This window comes from Epinephelus lanceolatus, chromosome 22 (genome assembly GCF_041903045.1).
Source record: "Epinephelus lanceolatus isolate andai-2023 chromosome 22, ASM4190304v1, whole genome shotgun sequence".
Lineage (NCBI taxonomy): Eukaryota > Metazoa > Chordata > Actinopteri > Perciformes > Serranidae > Epinephelus > Epinephelus lanceolatus.
In genome coordinates, this window is record NC_135755.1 from 15,658,464 (window position 1) to 15,682,571 (window position 24,108).

At 44.2% G+C, this 24,108-nt stretch overlaps 2 protein-coding genes across 8 annotated transcripts in view; both read left to right on the top strand.

The window, feature by feature from the left end:
• The first annotated feature begins 2,867 nt into the window (after window positions 1-2,867).
• Window positions 2,868-17,723, top strand: rbm14b (RNA binding motif protein 14b). Of its 7 annotated transcripts, XR_013488627.1 has the most exons (6): window positions 2,874-3,119; window positions 6,570-6,922; window positions 7,284-8,346; window positions 8,510-12,785; window positions 13,218-13,343; window positions 14,052-17,723. XR_013488627.1 is itself a non-coding variant. In XM_033610402.2 (4 exons), the coding sequence occupies exons 2-4, from the start codon at window positions 6,574-6,576 to the stop codon at window positions 8,829-8,831; spliced, it is 1,713 nt and encodes a 570-aa protein (XP_033466293.1). In that variant the 5' UTR covers window positions 2,868-3,119; window positions 6,570-6,573; the 3' UTR covers window positions 8,832-17,723. The 7 variants fall into 7 exon arrangements, 4 of the variants coding, with proteins under 4 accessions (XP_033466293.1, XP_033466291.1, XP_033466292.1 ...); XR_013488626.1 differs by having other exon boundaries at window positions 8,510-13,343; XR_004500722.2 differs by having other exon boundaries at window positions 13,218-17,723.
• A 1,877-nt stretch (window positions 17,724-19,600) lies between these two features.
• Window positions 19,601-24,108, top strand: part of actn3b (actinin alpha 3b) — a 52,741-nt gene continuing 48,233 nt past the window's right edge. The window contains exon 1 of the mRNA XM_033609323.2: window positions 19,601-19,973. Within this exon, the coding sequence (XP_033465214.1) occupies window positions 19,839-19,973 (135 nt within the window). The 5' untranslated portion in view covers window positions 19,601-19,838. The remainder of the gene's footprint in view (window positions 19,974-24,108) is intronic.

Genomic DNA, 24,108 nt, shown 5'->3' on the forward strand with positions numbered 1-24,108 from the left:
AAGTGTACAGTTCCTTCATCGCTGTCACAGCCAACTTTAGAGCCGTACAGAAAACTGCCAATTTTCTGCTTCAGATCCTCTGATGTCCTCTCGTGATGATTCAAGTGTTATATAATAATGTACACATTTTCCAACTGCTGACACTCATTTATGTCTGTTGACACATATTTTCCCTCTTGATGATGACATCAGTATTGGGACAGTGTGTGCACCATGTTGGCCATATGAGATCATGTAGCAAGGTTTGTATTGATTTTGCAAATTGAGCATCTGTCTTGTCCTGGGGATGCCCGAATAAGCTTATTGAATTTTCCCCTAAAAGTTCAGCCGGAGTCGTTTTTCCATTTGTGTCTGAGGGCTGTGAACAAAATGTGAATGTTGAACTTCAGCCAATGTTTGTTTATGTTATCGCCTGATGTGTGGATTCTTTTCTTTGTATTAATAATTTATAAAATGTTAGGAAATAGTAAAAATATCCTTGTTTACTGGAAGTACTGTCTTGTCCCTTCTAAGATTTAGGAGGATTTATAGGAGGATTTAGTGGCATCTAGCAGTGAGTACTTCAGATAACTACCAGCTGAAACGTCTCCTGGTTACGATTCCCTCAGTGTTAATTGTTAATAAAGTTTTTACCAGGAGCTGAATTATCTGCAGAGGTCTGTTCGTCTCCAAAACAAACGGACCTGGTGATTAAAACAGGTAAAAACACAGGATTAAGCAGTTTCCTGTTATGCTTCAGTGTTTCTCTGATGCTGTTTGGCACGCTGCAGATGGTGCTGCTAATGTGTGCTCACCTGTTTTTTTGATCCAGACTCTCCAGATGTTTTTACCGTTAGCAGAATTAGGCCTCCTCCTCTCCAAAACAATCAGACCTGGTGATTTAAGCCAGTAAAAACACTGAATGAAGTAGTTTCATGTTATAAATCCATGTTTCTCTGACACTGTTTAGCATGTAAGAGACGAGCCGCTAGCCTAGCATCTGCTAACGTGTGCTCATCTTATTTCTCTGATAACTTAACATCCAGACATCCAGGAGGTTTTTATCAGGAGCTGAATTATCTACAGAGGTCTCTTCCTCTCCAAAACAAAGGTACCTGATGATTTAAACTGGTAAAAACACTTAATAAAGCAGTTTCACGTTACAAATCAGTGTTTCTTCAATGCTGTTTGGCATGTTGGAGACAGGCCGCTAGCCCAGCACTTTGTATTATGTGCTCACCTTATTTCTCTGATAAATTAACATCCAGACATTCAGGAGGTTTTTTTCGGGAGCCGAATTATCCACAGAGGTCTCTTCCTTTCCAAAACAAATGGATCTGGTGGTTTAAACCAGTAAAAACACTGAATAAAGCAGTTTCATGTTAAAATCCTGTGTTTTTCTGACAGTGCTCAGCCCGTTGCGGAGGTGCAGCTAACTACGGTGGCTGTTGTGAACACGCATATGGCCCTATCTAGAGCCAGTGTTCGGTTTGTCATTTCTGGGCTACTGTAGAAACATGGCGGGTTGGGGCGTCGGTGGCGTGGTGGATGGTACCGGCGCCCCATGTACAGAGGCATTGCCTCGCTGTAGTGCTCGCGGGTTCGAGTCCGGCCTGCGACCCTACAGTCAGTCCCCGTTCTCTGTCTGTCTCCCCATTTCACACACTGTCCTGTCAATTAAAGGCAAAAAGCCCAGAAAAATAATCTTTAAAAAAAAAAAAAAAGAAAGAAACATGGCGGGTCAACGTTGCGATATTTGTAAACGAGAAACTTGCTCCCTATCAATAGGGGTGGTTGAAAAGATCGTTACAGCATAGTATCGCGATATTTTTGTGTGGCATTATCGTATCGTCACACAGTGCCAAGTATTAATTTTTTTTATTATATAAATTATTTATATTATAAATATATATCTAACTTTAGTTGGTCTACTACAATAATATCAGTTGCTTTTTCAGTCCGCTAGATACATTTTGCTGCTGCAAAAAAAAAATGGCTGAAGTGACATGAACAGACCGAAAACTTTATCTTACTAGATAAAACAGACGTTGACAGAGTTTTCCTTTGGGGACATAATTTACAGATAAAAAAAGGTAATAAATTGCAATATATTTTGTAGCAATACTCAGCCTATTGCAACATATTTACAATAATATTGTATCGTGAGTTAATTATCGTGATAATATCGTATCATAGATACTCTGGTGATTCCCACCCTTACTATGCAGATATAAACAGCTCATTCTAAGGTAATGAAAACATAATGAATCTCATTTTGAGGTGATCATACACTTACAAAGACATTTATTGATACATTAATTTTCCGTAGCTGCTTATCCTATCGGAGGTCATGGGGGGGGGGGGCTGGAGCCTATCCCAGCTGACATTGGGCGAGAGGCAGGGTACACCCTGGACAGGTCACCAGACTATCACAGGGCTGACACATAGAGACAGACAACCATTCACACTCACATTCACACCTACAGACAATTTAGAGTCACCAATTAACCTGCATGTCTTTGGACTGTGGGAGGAAGCTGGAGTACCTGGAGAAAACCCACGCTGACATGGAGAGAAAATGCAAACATGCAAAGACATAGTTGTTATAATATATTTCCATTTCTGCCAATACATCCCTCTATATCCCACACACTGGACCTTTAAATAGACTATTTTTATGTCTGATCATTGATACAAAACTTAACATACAGTGATATAAATCAGTGAATACACTTGTTTTTTGATGCTGCTGATTTTCTGCAGATAGTTTTACACTTGATCTGTCCTCTGTGGTTCAGCAAACATGTCATATTTCTTTCATGGCCCATAATGAGCTCTTTAATTCAACTCTCACACCCTCACACTTGTGTTCCCAGTCCCTCAGGAGCAGAACCACTGTGGCTTTGAGACAGCCTTTATTCTTCTCAGTGGCTCTGACAAATGAAACATGCTTGTACTTGGCTTTGTGTATTGTGTGTGTGAGAGTCATTTTAGTGAGGATTCAGCATCCTCCTGGTGCTGCAGCAGCCCCAGCAGCAGCAGCAGCAGCAGCAGCCCTCCCCCTCTGCAGCCTCTCCAGCAGAATGCCCGACATGCAAACGGAAGCAGGCGCTACCATTTTGAAATACAGCACCGCCTAGGTAAGATGGTAGATCCTTTCATTTAATCGTCTTTTTCTGCAGTATTATTCTCATCTGAGCCGCATGGGAGGTAAATAAATCCAATTCGTCTTAAAGCTCATGTGTTTTTAACGGGTGTGTTTTAGCCACAAAGACTATTACACCGTGTTGTTGCACGGGAAACACTCGGTGTTACACTGTATTCATTCCTGTGCGGGGGAAATGTGCCTGTTGTTACACTGTATTGATCTCCTGTTAGAGCCAGCTGTAGTGTGTGTTTAACATTGTTGCGCATTTCACAGTAAAAGTGTTTTAATGTTTTCCTCACGCGTGTTTTGCGCGTTTGGGTTTGTTTGCTTTGGACACCGGAGCCAAACCAACAAGCATCCTGTCTCGCCTTTCTCGTTTTCGTCTTCACACAGACGTTTAAAGCTGTGCGAACAACTTAACTCGTGTCTTTTCCGTCTTTTTCTGCGCTTTTAAAATCACCCGAGCTGTGGAAATGTGTTGACTCAGCGCCGTGCTGCGTCATCAGAAAACCAGCTTCCCCCTTGTTATGCCTCACATGAACCCAGTGTTCATGCAGCAGCCATATGCAACACAGGGGTACACTCATATGTGGTGTAAAAACACTGAAGCTGATCACTTATTTTCCCTATCAGCAGCAGCACAGGAGGTGCAGTTCAGTCAGGAGCAGCTGACTGGAGCCTAAACCAAAAAATAGAAGTGTCATTCTCTGGTGTCATGTTCCAGTTTGCCCTTTGATTTACAGCCAGCTGTAAAGGTTGTTCAGGAGGAGGAAAAGGTGCCGTCCAACCTGTGGCAACACTCCACGCTTAGTAGACTTGTAGATACAGAAGGGAGTTAGGAGGTAAATGAGCAAAGTTAAAGGGAAAGTTCAAAAATCAATCAAAAATACATTTTGTCCTTACCTGTAGTGCTGTTAATCAGTGTAGATTGTTTTGGTGTGAGCTGCTGAGTATTGGAGATATAGGTTTCTTGAATATAAAGGCCAAGACACACCGCACCAACAGACGTCAAAGAACTAGTGGTGACAAATGCCGATTATTGCGTTGCCTCACGTCGTCAGTGTCTTTTATCACACCGCAAAGACGAGAGCCGACTGCCGCCTCGCACATATGCTCTGCGCCTGCGTGAACGGAAAAAACACTTTGTACCAGCAGACATAGTTTGTATTCGTCATTCAAAAAAGGGAAACCAGAAGACGAATTTAAGGGAGCTTTCAAACCTAGAATTTGCTCGCTTTGGTCCGAATCAGGGACTAATTTTGTCACCCGAGTGCGATTGCTGTGTTCACACCTGCCCAAACGAACCACACTTAGGGGGCAAATAACTTGAGTTTGATTGAACCGAACCAAACAGGGTAGGTGTGAAAGCACCTTTAGTCACTAGTTAGCTAGTTAGCACATTAACAACACAACCTGATGCTGAAAGAACAAATGACATCTACCGTGTGCTAGTGAACAATTAACACAAACAATCTTGACCTGATTCTGCAGAAGAGCTCAGTGGCTAGAAAAGTAATCTAACCTCATAGAACAAGAGTGTTTCAATCTCAGGCACCCTTGACCTGACTTAATCCATTTGTTTACTTTCCTCACTTCAGTGTCTCTTTTCGTGCACTGAGCTGAACTGTCAATTCACCAAAGGGCTTTGCCATCTCTGATGCCGATTCAACATGCTGAATTGGCCCAAAAAAAGCAGATAAGGTCGGACTAGTACCAACAGTGCGGTGCACACTGCAAAAACTTTGGCGTAGACTTTGACCTACACCCTGAAATTGGTAGATGGCTGACTATTGGCTTGGCGTGTCAGGGTCCTAATGAAACTATATGGCACTTGGCTTAAGTAAATTCATCACTCATGACTCAAGTAACTTAAAATAATCCACAGACCTTGTTGTGAGCAGTTTCATGTAGGAACTACTTTCTCTCTACCACCCACCAACCATAGCACCACACAGAAGGAAGCGTGCATCTACTGCTAGCTCACCTAGCACCACTGAGCTAGCTATGCTGTGTACCATATACCTTGGAAGTTGGAGTTCGGAGCTAGGAATAATTTAATGATCTCACACCTGGGTTGACTGCGTTTCTGTATAACAAGTCCGAAAACCAAGATGGTGTTAGCAGTACCAGTTGATAACAATTCATTATGCTGTACTTTGCGCGCACAGACACCCTAGCATCATGTCCATGGATAGACGTTGGACAGTAATGTGTGTACGACTGTTTTGATGAGACACAAATATGACAACGTTAATAAAGGGTATAATACTACAGCTTTCATGAGGGTTGATGCAAGGAGCAGCCATCTTGGATTTTGAGGTTGACGTTCCTGAGGTTCCTTGGACTTTGTAATTTGGTAGAAAGAAAATAGTTCCTACATGAAACTGCTCACAACAAGGTCTGTGGATTATTTTGAGTAACCAGGTCATGATTTCTGGAAAGAGACATTGCTGTTGAGATTTTAAATGTATTTTTTCGGCACTGTGAGCACCACAAGCTGAGTGCCATCTAGTTCCATTATATTGGAGAGAAGGCAGACATTTCTGCGGATGATATCTTTAATACTCAATCTAGACTGATAAATAGCTTTACAGGTAAGAGGAAGAATATGTATTTCTGGGGTGAACTGTCCCTCTCAGGCAGCTTTTCCAACACAGAGGGGCCTTTCTGTATCATGATCATCAATATAAATGCCATGTGCATTGACGCGCAGTGTCCTTATCCGAAGGTATTGGTGTGAAATTGCTCCTTTCCTCTGGCTGTCTCCTGTGTCAGAGTGTGAGTCATAGCTATAAGGGTAATTACAGCCTCCTCTCAAGTGAAGGTGAGCTCTTTAATGAAGTCCTCCTTCAAACTGCCTTCGCTCCGTCGCATATATACTGAAAAGATTTAGCTCTTATTCATGGACACACGTTCTCCTGCTCTGTTTGACACAGTCTGAGTTTATCTGATCTGAATGGCCAGCTCACAGGCAAATGTGAGGTCTGTGGTTTTTAGTTTGTGATATTTGCATGTTAATCTGGCTGCTCACTCAGGTTCTTTATCAAGAGTGCTACTGCAGCATTGGTTGATTACACTGTGTGCTTAATCTCTACATTGTTAATCTTTTATTTGCCTTATTTCTGGACAATATACAGGAGTTTCTTATTGGAGAAATGAAGCTTGTAAGTCTTGTTTTTTTTTTAATTCAAATTCAAAGTCAGCAGCACTTCCTCACAGATGTCAGCTATGTCCCTGTGTGCTGCAGTCCACCCTGTATTTAGATAATTGCTCTCCAGTACTTCCCTGTCCTCATCAGACTACCATAGAGTCAAAGGTGTGGCTTTGTTCTCACTCGTCAGTAGTTGTTACATCTGTGGCAGCTGATTGTTGTGCTGTGCAGTTAATCCCCTCTCTTATCTCTAACCACACTCAAGTACATCACTCCTCTGTTCCTCTGCAGCGCCATGGACAAGAGCCATACAGTGAAGCTCTTTGTGGGCAACCTGGCGTTGGACACCACCCAGGAGGAGCTGTCAGCCATCTTCGAACCCTACGGCCAGGTGGTCAGCTGCAGCGTGCTGCGACAGTTCGCCTTCGTACACCTGCAGGGCGAGGGTGCTGCCGAGCGTGCCATCCGGGAGCTCAATGGACGGGAGTTTCGTGGACGGAATTTGGTGGTGGAGGAGTCGAGGGGAAGGCCGTTGCACTCCACCAAGGTGTTTGTGGGTAATCTGAGTGGGATGTGCACCACCGAGGATCTACAGCAGCTGTTTCAAACATTTGGAAAAGTTCTTGAGTGCGATAAAGTCAAAGGTGAGTAAAAGCTCTAGTAATATTTGAATTGTTTTAAATCTTGTGCATGTTGTTAGTAAAGTTGTGGAGCTAGTGTATGAGAAGTCATGGTTTCAAGCAGGTAAAGAAAGTATCTAACAGTCCAAATGTTGAGTTGCTGAGGGAATTTGAGTTCTTTTGCATAAATTAATCTGACTATGTGATAAGTTATGATACACCTGCACATTTGCAAAACAAGAAACATTTGCAAAACAAGAAACTCCCACATTCTTGTTGTAAAGATGGACAAGTTTGATTCTTTTGGCACACTTTTCGTAGAAGTAATAAGTGGCCGTGGCAATGCCACTGTGATCCTAACTGTTGTCCCTGCGCTCAATGACAGCCAGGCATTCCTCTTCCGCAGGCTATGCCTTTGTCCACATGGAAAACAAGGAAGACGCGCTCCAGGCCATCGAGGCCCTGCATGGTACCTCGTTTAAGGGCCGTCCCCTGTCTGTAGAGCTGTCCAAAGTCCAGCCCAGCAAGCAGGCACCTACAGGAAAAATCCCCTGTGTTAACTGTGGAAAGCAGGGTCACTATGCTGGAGAATGTCCTGTCGGGAAGCCTTCTCTGGAACAGTACCAGAGTCAGGCAGCAGTCCTTGCTGCTGCTGCAGCTGCAGCCGCCGGCCTGCCGCTACAGGTCCAACAAAGTGTGCACAATTCAGTCTACAACACCTCCACCTTTGATCCCACGTATGCAGCTCTCACTGGGATCACCACGGGCACACGCACTGATGGAAACCCAGTGAATCCAGCAGTCTATGGTGCCCTTGCCAGCCAGGTGTATGGTGCCAATGTTGCCAGCCAGCTTTATGGAACGGTGGCCAATCAGGCAGCTCTCACATCAGGCGCCACCCAAATGTACAGCTCAATGACCCCCAACATCTACGGCCAGATGGCTGCAACTCCTGCGGCTGCTGCTGCGGCTGCCGCCGCAGCTGCATACTCACCTCAAGTTTACACCCCAACTGTGGCCAACTCCCATGTCTACCTGACTGCTGCTCATGGGTTAGAAATGCCAACAGCAGCGGCTGCGGTCAACCCCGCCTACACTGTATCTCCAGCAATTTATGGTGCTGCCACACCAGCGTATGCTCATATAAGCGCCATGGGAGCAGCGGACCCTACCACAGCCATCTTTGAGGCAGCCAGACAGGCACATTACTTTGCCCAGGGCCAGCAGGTTGTGGCTGACCAGCAGACGGTGGCTGCAGCTGCAGCAGCAGCTGTGGTAAAGTCTGAGAGGGACCGGAGTCCCCTTCGGAGGTCAGTACCTCTGCTACCAGACCCAGTGATGAAGCCGTTCATGTACCAGAGAGCCAAGCCGCGCCGACCCCTGCTCCCTACACCAGCTGGCCGAGCGGCAGAAGAGGCAGTGGAGGCTGCAGAGGACCCCATGGCCAGGTAGGACATGATCTTTAAACCTTTTTACCATCAGCTGTGCAGCACCATGGAAACATTTCTTGTTTTATCGCTCTCTTGTTCCTCCCACTGTGTCGCCCATCCCGTCCCGCTCCCTACTTAAACCCTCCTCTTCCTACCACCCCTCCTTCCTCCCTTTTCTCAGGTACTATGCGGAGTACTACCAGCAGCTGCAGCAGTACCCCCAGTTCCAGTATGCCTACCCACCACCGAGCGCAGTGACAGCCATCCCTGGCATGCCAGGAGTGCCAGCCGTGTCAGCAGTCCCTACAGTCTCCGCGATGTCCGCCCAGTCAGTCGCTGCGCTGGATGCCCTCAGGCCAGTGGTCCCCACCGCTGCGGCAGTGGCAGCCGCCATGGCTGCACCAAGGGTGTATGAGCCGCCGTTGCCGCCGCCCACGCGCAAGGAGGCCATCCTCCGCCGCCCCGAACTCTCCCTTCACACGCCTGAGCCCCCCTTCCGATAGTCGCACACAACTCTCTGCCCCCACCCCTCCCTCTTTGCCCTGAACCCCATCTCCTCTTCCACCCCAAACTTGACCACCTTACAGCAGCTGTATGTGTGTGTATGTGAATGTGTGTTTGGTGGGTGGGGTTTGAAACTGGGGGGGGGGGCCTATTTGGTTTATTAACCTGCTTTACGAGGGACTTGGTCAGCATAACCTTGGTCCTGTTTGCACACACACACACACAGTGCAGCCATGAAAGGGAGGCTCTCATCTGTCATGTGGGCATTCTTTGTGCTACTCAGTTTTACTTTTTTATCGTGCCAGTCTCACACTTGTGCCAGTATTAGACCGACCCAGTCGGTCGTTTCATATGCCTTTATTTCCGCAACCCAGTTATGATTTTCTACGGCCAAACCTACGATAAAAGACATTGGTTTTTATCAGCCATCCTCCTTAGGCCTAGATGATCAGTTAGGGCAGCTAATTTGAAACCTTTTTTGCCTTATGTTGGAGAGTTTGTAATGTAACCAGATGGGAAGTCAGATAATCACATATTGTGTACAGGCTGCACTGCATTGTGTCCAACAGAACCAAGGTTTTTGTGGGGGGAGGGGTGTTTGTCTTGAATGGATGTAGTAAGTGTGAAAGAGAGAGATATGTGCGGGCTCCTGACCTTGCAGCACACAAACGCAGCAGCTTAGACTGCGCTTTGCAGAAAACAAACAAACAAAAAAAACGTAAAGCACACATAATACGTACTGTAATGTATGTTTGGATCTCTCCTTGACCCCTTTTCCCCCACCTGTACTCTAACTTCAACACTGGAAGACACTGCCTCACCTCTCATTCTCTCTCTAACTACAGCTGCCTACCTCTGACAGTAAATTTCAGCGTAGAGTCTATTCTATTCCACACTTTTCACCCAGTCAGCAGTTTAGTTCCTGCTCCTCGTAAAGGCACAGGGTCAGCAGTTGAGGAAGGGAGGAGCCAGATTTCGGTGACAATGACTTTTGTAGATACTCTGTATGAAGTCCTCCTACATATCCAGAGGCCTTTTTTAAAAATAGTGTATGTGTTTTGTTTGTTTTAGTGTATTTACATGTGATACGAGTCAGCCTGGGGTGTAATGAGTTGTAAATGGATAAAAAATAAACCCATGTGTGACTACTGAATGAGCTGTTTACAAAGGATCTTTACACTGCATCCTATTAGGAAACATGAAATGTGACAAGCTCAATAATGTGCCTATAAGCTTTGAGTGAAGTGCATTAAGTGGAGGGATCTCCCATTTTAAGTGCTTTTTAATCATTTCAAGGGGGGTGGGGGGGTGACAGGAGCCCTTCGGAGCTTTGTATCCAGAAGGCTACGAGCGGTGAAGCTTTCTCGTGGACTTGCACTCCTGTATTAGATTAGTTTCTTATCGTAGGGTTTTTAAAAAGCCACAAACTGAGCCTCACAGGTTCATAATTAGCCGCTGGTTTAAAGCAGGAACGACAGTGATAGCACCAATGAAGTGAGAGATGGGGAAGTGTCTTCCAGTTGCCCCGACTGTCCTACTTTTTTTTCTCCAAATACCAGACCTGCTTCAGATTGTAATTGCAAAGAAATTTTGGTGTCTGTTTTGATCCGGTTGTTGGATCCGGTATAGGTGGGGTTCGCTGCAGCGGGATAACAAAACTTGTAAGGACAGGTACCTTGACATTCACAAGCTTGTCCCGAGTGGCAAACTCCACCCATTCGGTTCTACAGTCACTTTAAGGTTCTGTATGTAACTCTCAAAAATTCTTGTTTTTAGTGTAACCTCAATCTGAGGCTTGAAGTGAACTGCAGTCCTCCATAGCCGCGAGCGAGCACCTGCATCGGCCACAAAAGTTCGACCATGATTGACTGGCATCTTAAAGTAGTGTTACGATCTGTATGTTCCCCTATTTCATTTGGACCATTGGCTCCATAATACTAACTAGCTTGTTAGCCGTTTGCAAAATACTTCATCAGCTGACACTGCAAAAGCAACCATTGGCAGATCCAGGCAGCGTAGCTTAACAGCTAGCCAGCTAACCTTAGCTTATGTTAAGCCAAAGATACTCTAACAAAAGATAACACACTACTGGCTGTGCCAATAGTACGAGATGTTACACACTTCCAGTCCCCCATGTGGACCATCTCTCTCTTTCCCTAATTTTGCCACTCGTCGTTTTTATCTGCTAGCTTAATGTCTGATATCAACCAAGGGTTCGAACCTGTCAGTTGTTGCCTGATCTCGCAAGAGTATGCCACTAAAACAGAGGCATGTCTGGCGCATTTTCTCCTGATATGTCTGTCTGAAAAGCACTATTTTAGTGTCAGGACGTTAAGAAGGGTTTAGGCTTGTGAAAAATGGGTTCAGTATTTACTTCAGTGATTACTGGGCGAAGGAAACGGTCATTATCTGTACTCACGTTCACTTATCCCATTGGAATGAACAGGCTCAGTACTGCTGCTAGTGGGCCATCTCGGTTTATCAACGGTCACTTGTTACGGTTAGCCGATTGGCAACCCAGCTAGGTGTAACTTAGCTACTCTGCATGGATCTGTCTTTACTTGTGGCTGATAAAGTAATTTGCAAACCCACCCCGGGAATCTGGATGAATTGGCTGACGTTGTCCACTCAGTACAATATTTTGTTGCATTTGCTAGCTAGCAATTCATCCCCGTTAGAAAGCAAACTAAAGTTAGCGAACATTAGCCAGCTAAGACTACAGTGTCATTTAATATGTCAGTGTGTTCTCTGGGATTTTTTCATCACCGGCGGGCACTTAATTTGTTTGAATTGTTTATCAGACTACAAATAAGACAAAAATTAGCTAGCACAACCCCCTGTCTCTTCGCTTCACTGCCCACCACTCTGAGATTATTTCACTCAGAGGAACGTGGACGGCAGCTCCAGACACGGACCTCCAGTCAGCGGTTGTGACAACTCGAATTCAGCCGGCACAAACCTAAGCGGTGAGCGAAGGTCCGTCTACAGGCTGCCCCTGAAAAACATATAGAAACACAGCATGTGTAGACTGTGTTGTGGTGGGTCCCCGTCGTTTGTTGACGTAAGCGGACGCCATTTCCAAGCATACGTTAGCTACTGCTGCTTATTGTAGTGCTGTAGCGAAGCTATAGAGAGATGCAGCACGCTGTTGGGAGAAGTTTACCCAAAGGGCTTTCTGCCAGACAGGCATTTCTTGGTTAACGTTCATCACATCCTCTAGATTTTCCTGGAAACTTTGGCTAAGGTCCCTTACATAGAAGTCAGTCCACATGCTGTTAAAGGCAACCTAGAAAGTCGGGGAAGGTCTGTTTTCAACTTAAAATCCAGTCAGCCATTGGAATTGAAAAACGATTAATACATGTAAGAAGTTACGTACAGAACCTTTCAAACAATCACTTGGGAATTTTTTTGCAACTACTATTTGACAGCGGTCTGATGCACACACAGACATACCCTCTGAAATCACCTTACTGCCTCGCTGTTTCCCTCTTCCCCTCTCCCCCTGTGGTTTTTAGTGGTTAAGTGACTTTTGCATCTCACAGTGTAATCTCTCTGTGTTGTATATACGAACACATACCAGTTGCATCCTTTGTAGAATTATGTGGTTTGCGAAATGTCTTGTTTGCCATGTTTGAGACCGTATTTTTTAGAGAAGTATTTTAATTTTGCCTTTTTTTTTTTTTTTTAGGAAAAGAGAAAAAAAAAAGAATTAAAAATCAGCATGCTTTTTATTGAGAATATGTAAACTATAATCATTATTATAATAAAGAATGTTTGGCTGACTACTGTGGTTAAAAAGAAAGCAAAGGGTTTGGACATTTCCCCTTCTTGTTTATGTTGTTCTTCTCCACTATCTGTTTCTCCTGTGTAAAATGACCACCAGACCCATTTGACTGGGGACCCAGGGGGACACAGGTGTAGATGCTGGCCCAGCTTTGCTCTCTTTGGTCAGGGTAAGTGCGGGTTGGTGCTCCTTTCTCTCTCCAGCCTCTCAAACTGGGTGCAAGCCAAAATTTGTATGAGGGGGTTTGCACTTGACCAAATACACTTCAGTATTTAATTCTATCAAGACACGGCCCTTTTTAATTGATTGTACGCACATTATGGCATCATGTTGAGAGCTGGGGAGAGGCACACAGATAGAATGGCCTGGGTGCATTTTGATCTGTGGAGCAGTCCTGTTTCTGGGGTTGATGGGTGTGCGTCTGGTCTGGTCTCTCCCCTGCTGCACCAAATTCTCCCCCCTCCGTGTGTCTCTGTGTCCACTCTACTCTCAGAACCTGCATGTGTGATAATCTGTAACTCTGCCGCAAAAAAAAAAAAAAAAAAAAAAAAAAAAGGCCCCCGACAGTCCAGCTCTGAACTAACTATCTCAACTGAATTAGGTCACCGTGCCACCTGGAACGGCCAGCGTGCAGCCGTGCGTGAGCGTGGTGGCGTGAGCCATGGGGACGACTTTTAGCGCGACGCCACCGCAGTGGGAACTTGTTCTCTCTCTCCTCACCACCAAGGTAAATGAAAAACGACAACAACAAAAAACAAAAGCACTGACCTCTCCTCTCCCTCACCTGCCGCCCCCTCCTTTGACTGTGCCTTGACCAAACACTCCTCCCCTTCCTCTCCTCCGCCATCACCACTTCCCCTCCCCTTTCCCCGCTCCGTAACTCCTCCTCTGCTGCAATGGCAGTGCCATCGGTGGGGGGTGGCGGGTGGCGGGTGGGGTTGGGGTGGGGCTAGGATCCCTTCCACAAGACAGTCCTGTCTCACATCAGCACACAATGCGACTGCCCTCTCTGTCCCGCTGGTGTCTGAGTTAGTGATTAAACGGAAGTGTGATAGAGTGTATGTGTTAAACAGAATGGGAGCATGGATGTCTGAAGAACTTTTTGGGTGGTGTCTTATAGATTGGTGAGGCTTGGCACATGCGGACAAACCCTTACCCCTTCCCTGCCCGCTAGTCAACTCCTCTCCACCGCCGTATTCGCCGCCCTCACCCCTTCTCCCTCCCTCCTTTTACCCTACCCTTCCCCTCCTCCTTCTCACCCTCCACCCTACTGTCCCTATGCGCCTCTCCTCTCCGCCGTTCACACACACACAGCGCTTTTTTCCGCCGCCACCGCCGTCGCCACCTTGGATCTGGGTTCGTGGCTCTGGCTCGGACTCAACTTCCCAGAACCACCCACCTGACCCAACATCCCCACCCTCCTTTGTTACCATAGAGGCCTGGGCGTGCCAATGGACAGTGTATGTGTGGTGGCCCGCCCGCCGGACTCAGTAACATGACACAGAGAGACTTCAATGTTGGACAAGACGCTTTGCTAAAACTGTTGAATGCTGGGTTTGCGCCACATGGCTGTGTAAGGGATCCCCAAAAGAACCTAGCTCCATTACATCTTAAGTAACCTAAACAATTTTCTCGCCTTTGGGTCCCTCGCAGCCTGTGTGCCAATCAGAAACGTCCTATAAGATAGGTCTAGGTATGAGGCCAGTCTGACCTGTAGATTCTCAATCTCAGGGTTCCTATAGGACTTTTCTGGTACGGCAGCTCTGTTCCTCTAATACTGGGATCAGCTGGACTGGCTGGATATGAGCTCTGACTGTCTTGTATGTGTTCTTACCTGTTAAGATTGTCCATATGCTGAGATAGAGAGCATTAACCCTCACACACGATCCCACACTCACGGGCTTTCGGTGTGTCAAACCAGTTGATCGGCATTTGCTCTGACAGCTGCAGGATGGAGTCAAAGACAAAGAGGGTGTTACCTTCTGTCTGCCTAACAAACAAAGGGAAGGGGCGAAAGGAGGAAGAGAGGGATGGATAGATGAGTTGAGTGTAAGGTGAGTTGGTAGTGGAGGGATCCTCTGTCCAAAGCTGCTCCCTAACCTCACCTTCCTGATCTTGGAGGGCCCGGTAGTTGATTGCTATGATAGATATAATGACCAGAATCGTATTCTGAAAAGGTCCTTGTTTACACTGGGCATCTTATATTGTCCGTAGTGTATCCTTATAATGCAGCCTTTACTCTGAGGTGTCCATTTCTTGGATACCCTTCATCTTTGTTTGCTAAAGTGTAGAATTCCACCAAAACTAATTGTGCATTTACAGACATTGTATGTGCCCAAGAAAATAGACAATATTTCCATTCTAGTCAGGAAAAACAGTCCAACTCCAAGCCAGTTTTTATTAGAATTAATGGCTGTCCACACCAAGAACTATAACTGTAAATATATAGTTTTGGAAATTGTTCTAACTCAAGTGGATGACGGAGTCCACACCACCAGCATGGGCGGATATTAAGACAGTGGACCCCTGGGCACAGATATGCAAAAGGTCCCACCTCTTTTCCTACATAGGAGCAAGACACCAGACTTTTTGTCCCTCTTTAATTCCTTGTTGTTTTGTGTCTCCTTTCGTTATGCATCTTTTTGTGGTTCTGTGTCTCTTTGTCGTCGCTACGTGCGTCTTTGAGGGACTCTTGTGTCTATTTGGTCGTTTCATGTATCTCTGTAGTTGTTTCGCCCCTTTTTGTAGTTACTCTGTGTCTCCTTGCAGTTCCTTTGTATCTCTTTGTGGTCTTTTTTGTGTCGTCTTTTCGTGGTTGGGAAGAGACTTGTCTTTATTTACATATGTGTTAATTTGGGTGACATTTTGCAGGTGGAGGCCAAGGGGGTCCCTGACACCTTGGGCCCCTGGGTTTGTGCCTGGTAGGCTTGTTTGTGAGCCCATCCATGAGCACAACTATAACGACAATGACAGTGGCGAACAATATTGTTAAGGGTCGTCCACACCAAGAGCAATCAGGATAACGGTAACTGTAAGGGCCCTGACATACCAAGCTGATAGTCAGTCAATGTCAGGTCGTCTGTGAACATCTGCCACCCGAGTTTTTGTAGTGTGTCCCATGCTGTTGGCACTTGTCGGCCCTTGTGGGCTGTTTTTCATCCAATTCAGCATGTGGAATTGGCATCGAAACTGACGGAGCCAGGTTGTTAGTGAAATCTATCTGATTGGCAGTTAAAGTCAGTGCACAAGAAGAGAAACGGAGGTGAGGAAAGTAAACAATTGAAGAGGGTATGAGGTCAAAAGAATCTTACATGTTTAGCCATTGTTCATGTGCAATTTTTTGGCCAAGAGATGGGCAATGAGAGGCAACAGCCTTTGCCACTTTATGTTAGTTTGATGTGTATGGGCATGTATGCATGTAAGGATAACAATATGAGCATCCACATGGATGGACTTTAACATTCTGTAAATGGTGGCGCCAAGCACGTGCTGTGCGCTTCAGATGTGTCAGCAATAACTTAAGGTGGATTATTAAATGCTGTCAGTGTTTCTGTCATTCAACAAATTGTTCTGGAAGTAATCCCAACAATGTCATTCACCACTGTCATTGTTGTCATAGGTGTGGGGTGGACTCCATCATCCACTTGAGTTGGAATGGTATTTAAAACAATATATTTATATATTGTTATAGTTATCGTTCTTGGTGTGGACGGCCCTTTAGAATGAGTAGATAAATGGCCGGCCCTCTTTCTGGCCTCCATGATCAGGGCCCGTGGTTCTCCAGTTTTGTTCTCCCCTCCAGCCAGCCCACCCTCCCTACTCTCCAGCTCCTCACTTCAGGCTTCTTCGGGTGCTTGCGAGTCTGGGCTTCCCGTGCTTGGGTGAATGCAGCCACGCATCTCTTTAAACCCCCCTGCTCTGAATTCACAGTCACACTGTACTGACAGCCACAGCTCGCTGCAGCCTCCTCCCCTACTTCCACTTCCTCACCCACTCTCCCGCCTGCCTCCTGCAGTTTGGGCAGCTGAAGAACTATAGATGCTCTTTATTGTGCACACCTCTCTGTATTGTGTTGTTCTGACGGGATCCCACAGGTTACATCTGTCCTCCTGCAGCTGAGATGTGCAAGTGTGTGCACCTGGAACACACTCCACTCTGGTCTGAGCACAACCCCATAAACCATATTGCCTTTTGAGTTTGCAAGTTGAGATTTAGTAAATTTAGCCAATGTGACCTTGACTATTTTAACTCTTCTAGCACAGATGTGAATTACAGGTATGTGACTCTACTGCTGCTAAATACGCTGGCAGAAGAGTCATACCTCAGCCATTACCTCATCTACAGGGGACTGACACAACTTAAACACCTGCAGAATTTAATGCACTTCAATACAGCATCCCTGCATTCATGAAGAAGCTCACTATGTTTAATTTCTGTTGAGAATTTGTATCAGAATTTGCAGCTCTTGATGCTGCAGCGTATTGTCTTGCATTACACTGTCAGGTGTTCATGTTGTTTTGTCCACCCCCTGTCCATGTATGTTTAAAAGCCACCAGAGGCCGAGTCAGTATTTTTCCGTGGTCCATGTCATTTTCAAAACTCGCATATTATGTTTACAGTGATCACCCCATCCAATTCCCTCAGCTCAGTAGCACAGTAATGAACCTAATGGTAACCACAAATAGTCACACAGTAGCTAAGCGTCTTCAAGTAGGTTAATGGACCAAGCTGAGTGTAGTTACATTTAAATGCCTGGTTAATTATAATATACATTATTCTAATTTCCAAAGACACATCAGGGGTGACGGAATAGCGTGTCACCTCGAGAGGTTAGTAATCTGATCTGTTAATGTCAAGGAATCTGTTCCAGCACAAAGTCGAATGGGATGAAGGGGGGGGGGATTTTAGCTGATGAATGTTAGATGAAATCTTTGCGTCGACATGTTTACTGTGAAAGACAAATCCTTATATAAAAACAAATTATATTGTAAGGTTGTGTATGCATATATGAATATATACCTTTTGATCTGTATTTCTTAAAATGTACTGAGGCATTTTTCAGTCTGCATGCAATTGATGAATAAATTCATTTTTTTTTCTCATAAAAGTGCCTGAATGTCTTTTATTCTGATCATTTTTATGTTTTAAGACAACACAGAATGTCATGAATATTTCTTGATAGACTGAATACATTGTGCTATAGTTTATGATAGAAAATAAACAGAATAAATGAATGTATTTACCTGCAGCCTGTGGAATAAGATAGTGAGTTATAGTCAGTCTTTGCAGCACTTAAAGGGGACCTTCTGTATTTTTCAACCTGGACCCTATTTTCCTATTTTTGTGTCTAAGTGACAAACAGAACAAAAATTGTTGAAATCGGTCCAGTACTGGACAAGACTGCTGCTGGCTGCAGCGGTGAAACAGGCTGCAATGTAATCCCTGTGGGCAACCGAGCATGGTCTATGTACGTTTGCTATGAGTGCTTGTTTTTGCCACTGACAGCATGGGTGCAGATCCCGGGGGGGACGGGGGGGACATGTCCCCCCCAAATTCTGAAAAACACAAATTGTCCCCCCCAATTCTAAATAGCTTAAATGATTGAAATTGAACAAATGTATACAGTAGTCCTATATACTGGGAGAAAGGGAAGATGATGAGGAGAAATGGGAATCCGTGAGAGGCGAGAGATGAGAACGTGAGTGGACATAACATGCCTGAGACCCTGAAACTAGAAGTAGCATTAACTAACAGCGAAGCAGTGAAAAGGAGGGTGATGGCTGGTTCCATGTACTACTGGCTGTTTAAGAGAAATAAACAGTAAAGGTAAGCATATGATTCTCTTTGTAGTGCTTTTTGAATGACTTGGTGATGGTGATGAGCCTCTATGAAATCGTGAAATATGCTGGCAATCTCAAGCGCTCTGTGGGCATGATTTGCATGCGTGCAATTAAAAAAAAATCACAACTGATTGTGTCCCCCCCAAACTTGTCATCAGATCTGCACCCATGACTGACAGGCTCAGATTGTTATCATATATGTCTGACAACATTATGAAAAGGATCCCTGCAGATATAGACCTTTTTGTTAAAGAGTAAAATCCTTTTGTCTAATCAGAAATAGCCCTGAAATCGCTATCATCAAACCCACCAGACTCCATCAAAATAAACAGTAATTTTATCATCATCAAACACACTTCATTCAAAGTCAAAAGAAGCAGAACCAAACTCACAAAATCCATCTTTGTTGGTCTTTCCACTGTTCCAATTATTACCAGCTCTGTTTTGGTTGAAATAAACCCTAAATTTATCCAGTTAGATGTGCAAATATGCTGACTCTATGCGTTCTTAAATTACTGATTATTTAAATGGAGTTTGGCAGTGGTGGTTTTGGGTCCGCTTCTGGTTAAACAAAAAGGATCTTACTCTTTGACAAAAAGGTCTATCTCTGTAGGGATCCTTTCCATAAGTTGTCAGACACCTGTAGTAACAATCTGAGCCTGTCAGTGGCATAGCGCTTTTAGTAGAAGTAAATTGTGAAACCTGTTGTGTCCATTAGTCCCCCAGACACAAAAACATGGGAAATTAGGGGACAGGTTTGAAAGTACTAAAATAACCCTTTAAGCAAGTGCTAGGGGGTTATATTCAGAGGGTGTAGGGGGACCTCTTGAAAATGTTTCAAGCTCATTTTTAAGGGTAGAATTTGAGTTTTAGTTTTCAGATCCTGTCTTCTAGGAGAGGTAGGCTGAAACTACAGAGGCCTGGGTTTGCCACTGAGGATCACTAACAGCAACAGGTGCATTGCACAGGCCATAAAAACCTCTCTGGCGCAAGGGGCGTAATTGACATCCCTCCTCGCCACTAACATGCGTGTTAACTCTGCCTGAGAGAGACTACCCCGCCTTTTACGCCTTTTTAGGGTCAGAACCTGATACCCAAGCTGTCGGTTCCCATACTTATTGGGGTGCGGTCACGTGTGCCACTTTTGACCAGGAAAGGAGCACCGGGCCAGCAGGGTTTTCTGGTAGTGGGAGCACCACCTCCGCACAGGCACCTCGCACCAGTGGAGTCTGGTCTCTGCAGCCCCTAACTATCTCTCCCCCCTAAAGCGAGACCCCTCGTCTCAAGGTGGTTCTTGCCCTCACGGCGGCGTCTATTGCTGATTACTTTTTTTTCCTTACTATAAGCTGAGGGGGACGTGAAGTCCTGACAAAGGCGGCACGATGACAGCTGTCGAAACCCAAATTCAATACAGCAACTCCTACACGATCCACCATGAAGAGGCGTACATGACCCAAGAGGAGGACTGGGACAGGGACCTGCTGCTGGACCCTGCCTGGGAGAAGCAGCAGAGAAAGGTAGGTGTGGATGTGGAGGCTCTGAGCAGAAGCTTGCGCTTATGCCGCCGTACGTAATTACGCACGGATTGACCCATGCCCTCACAGTATTAATGAGTGACTTTAATGCATTTTAACATGACAAATGGCATGTTTCCAGAGTCACTGGCCTCCCCCTCTTAAACTGTGTGAAGTCTAAAACAGCCCAACATGAAACTGGGCATCTGTGCCTGAGCTGTCCTCGCACCTGGCACTTCAGTCCTGCTGGAAGCTGTGTGGGCAGATATTTTAGGCCGTGGAACTTTCTCAGTGTTGTCTTTCAGTTACCCCCGATTGCCTTGCGAAGACTGTCTAAATATAATACCACCCTCCCCAGTCTTTCGCCTAAATATGAATCATAACTTATAAAATGTACATGAGTTTATCAGGGTTTTAAAAACATTAAAGTGAACCTGGCAAGTTTAAAACAAACACAAGGGAGAAAGAAACGTATGTAATTTTGAGTTATGTCAGTTTTACAGCTATTTTAGGCCGAAATAAATACATTATGTGTGATTTATATATGTAAATTATGTGCACAAAATATCTGCATTTTTTTTCGCTTAGCAATACTTTATTTAATGTGTTAATTAGTTTGTGAATACAACAAAAAAATAGAAAAATAAAAATAAAAAAATCGTAAAAATAAACTTTTTTTTAGCCGGAAACTGTCAGCCACCGTAGCCGTTGCCTAGGCGACCAGCTGGCCTTACCTCGTGGAGGACGAGCGTGACAGGTGCGTTTAATTAGCCATCTGAGCTAAAAGTCAACTGACACAGGTGACGTCCGCCGCTGCAAAACAGGGACAGAAACAACACCAGCAAAGGTTAATACCGTCTTATTATCTGTGTAAATGTTCACCTGACACACATACTGTCATGTCACCGCCATGATTTAGTTAAGTGGAAAGATATTATCCCCAGTTTGTTAGCTTAGTTCGCAGCGGGCGCCATTTTGGATGACCACTCCCAGAGGGTCCTCGGAGCTCAAGCTGAAAATAGCCCTCCGGTGGATAATTTATTGTAGTTTTCAAGTACCAGTAACTTTTAGTTTTTTCTGAGCATCAAACATTTTGGTAAGTAGTACAGAAAATATTTTGCCAGAACTCGTCACTTCTTCTACACCACTTTAATGTTATAGGCCCTTACATTGGCCGTTAGCTAGCTGACATTACATCCGACATTACATCCGGGTCACAGGGGAAAGATGAATACAAAATGAACAGATCATTTGACAGCACTTTAATTAATTAAAAACGTTTTAAAGGCTCTTCTTTATAGCTGGAACAAGTATTTAGGCTGTAGCAAAATATAAATAAAGGTTGCAATTGTCAGCCAAACACAGAGGGCATCTCAACTTTTGCAATAAATATATTAAAATATAGAAATTTAGACAGTATAGTAAATTTGAATCAAGAATTTGCAAATGTGAGAACCAGAGGAATGAAAGGGACATTTTGGATGGAAATTTATCGCAAATATATAAAATGAAAGCTCCTGCTGAGTAATTTCAACTGCCAAAAGGGTATTTGTGAATAATAAACCCATTCAAAGACTGAACACTGAACACACTGATTATATGGTATAAATTCTTAATAAGCATATTGTCATCCCCATTTTTTTGAAGTTTCATTATTAAAAATTAAAACCAAGAAACAAAGTCAAGACAAAGTATGGTCATTTTTTGTTTAGGCTGCTCTTTAAAGTTGGTCAAATGTCACTTATGTCACTCTGGTTCTTCCCTCAGTATACAAAAATATAAATTAAGTTTTAAGTAATTATATTTTACCTGTATAAACAGTAACTTCCTGTTTCGTTAGCATCTTTGTTGGCTGGATAAGAGTCACTTGGAAACCAAGTTAAAAATCTTTATTGTAAAAGAGTCTTTCGAAAAAGTGTTTTCGAGACTGTACTTCAGTATACATGCTTTTATATGACTGCACCAATGTTGTTTCTTTAATGTTGGGTACTAGACAGATGATGCAGATGTTGATATATATTTTGTACAGCCTATGAGTAAGTAAAGACGCAAAGAAGTAAAGTAAAGAAGCTGTTTGACTTTCTAAACTCCCAAAATGTTGCTATAATTTATTAAAATTTACATCCTTCTTTTCAAAAAGGTGTCAATTGGTCAAATGTTATAAGTAAAAAAAAAAAAACAGACTGATATTCAGAGTTTAAAAGTGTGTAAATATATTCATGCATATATACTAATTTATGTGCTATTTTCTTTGCTGTATTCTATTTTTGTGCTCCTGGCGCCACAAGACAATTTCCCCAAAGGGATAATCTGCTCTCATCTAACCTAATCTAATCCAATCTCATTACATCTAACCTAATCTAATAACACCTAATCTGCACCATTGTGAAGCATTAAAGCATAGAGCAGCTCAACAACAGCATTTTTTGTTGCAGTGAATCTGCAGAGTAACTCTGCCAGTGCAAAGTGTCCCCCACCTATAGAGCCAGAGCGCTGTGACAGGCTGAGAGACCTCAACAGATGGTAACAGAGAGAGGGAGAGAGATGGCAAGGCTGGTAGATATACACCCCGGGTTGGTTTCACAGACCTACAAATAAACATCTTCCTAAAAATACTTTTCAACTTGCTCGGCTCCAACTTCCCTCCCTCCCCTGTCTTCATCTCTATCTTTCTTTCCGTCTTTCCTCCAGCCAGGTCAAACACTTCCTCTTGTTGCAATTTTTTAAAAATGTCTCTTTGAAAATTGTCTTTCTTATTTAATTTGTCTTATTTTTGCTGTCTTTCATGCATGAGAAGAGTCGCTCTTTTTTTCGCCTTATGCACCTGTCAATCTTTTGAATGTAAGACGATATAATAGGCCTTGAAAAACCTCGCACGGCCAAGCGAGCCCCTCTTTTTTAGTCGTCACCTCTCAACCTCCCGAGGGAGTAGGTCATCGTACTCCATTGCTCTTCTCGGCATGTAAAATCAAGCTTAAGGAGGTGATATCAGCCCATAAATATAGCCAGTGCATCATTTTGCAGTGTAATGCATATGAAAGGAAATCTTAGCGCCACCTGTTCTCCCGTCTATCCTTGAAATTTCAGTGGAAAAAGCTGCTCACCACTTGACGCAGTAGTAAAGTGTTTGTCAACACACAGTGATGCCGAATCTGATACCGGACATTAGAAATAGTGTGCGCTTGTGTGTGTGTGTGTGTGTGTGTGTGTGGAGACCTTGTGTGCGTGTCTGAATTGTACATCCTGACACATTGGTTTATATTTATCATGAAGCAGCTCTTGCAGATTGCTGGCGAAATGATTCATGGCTCGGTTTGGACCTGGAATTTTATTTAATAGGAGCTGGCAAAAATCGTGTTAGATATTGCATCTAGCTAACGGTGTCAGATGGAATGAGATACGAAAGGACAGAGTGTTTCACATTGGGCCGCATCTTGTCCAACTAAGCGATATTCTTTCCTCAAACCAGCTGTAATCCTAGAAATAAGAAGGGCTGGGCTGTCAGTTTAAGCCAGCGAGCAGGCCAGAAGTAGATTTTTCCATGAACTCCCAAAACTTATTGTCTGACTTACTCAGATGCTCTGCCAGTGGCTTGGAGAGATCTTACTAGAGCACATCTACAAAAAGTTGTGACTTTTTTTAAGGGTGATCAATAGCTGTTTAAAGATTAGTTCTCACTGCACTTGCAAGACCATGTGTGATTCTCAATACATGGCTAATAGTTAGAGAAAGGAATACTAATTGATTAGGGGTTTGAGGAGATATCAATACACTAGAGTACAATGTTTTCTCAAAAACACTATCGATTTTTAATTGATAATAGACAAGCAAAGATTCGTGGCAGTGGTTCGTTTTGTGTTGTATTTTAACAGGGCCACCCATGGGGGGGGGGGGGAGGGCAAAGTTTCCTGGGGCCCAGCTGCTCGGAGGGGCCCATGGAGGCCAGCAAAGAACATGTTCATCTTAAATTTAAGCAACGATAACCACCCTCATTACCCTCAGCCACGCCCACTGCTGCCTGCAAGGGAGAACACAACAAGGCAGGCAGGGCAGAGAGGGTCGTCACACCATTATTTGTTAAAACTACAAAAATAAACGTTATATTTATTCTTGCTTTAAAAAAATGTATGTTTCACAA

Bases quoted from the DNA above. Each gene is read 5' to 3' on its own strand.
- rbm14b (XM_033610400.2), top strand. From the start codon at position 6,574: ATGGACAAGAGCCATACAGTGAAGCTCTTTGTGGGCAACCTGGCGTTG. The intron at 6,923-7,283 runs GTGAGTAAAAGC...GCTCAATGACAG, and splicing joins TGAGTGCGATAAAGTCAAAG to CCAGGCATTCCTCTTCCGCA. The intron at 8,347-8,509 runs GTAGGACATGAT...CCCTTTTCTCAG, and splicing joins GCAGAGGACCCCATGGCCAG to GTACTATGCGGAGTACTACC.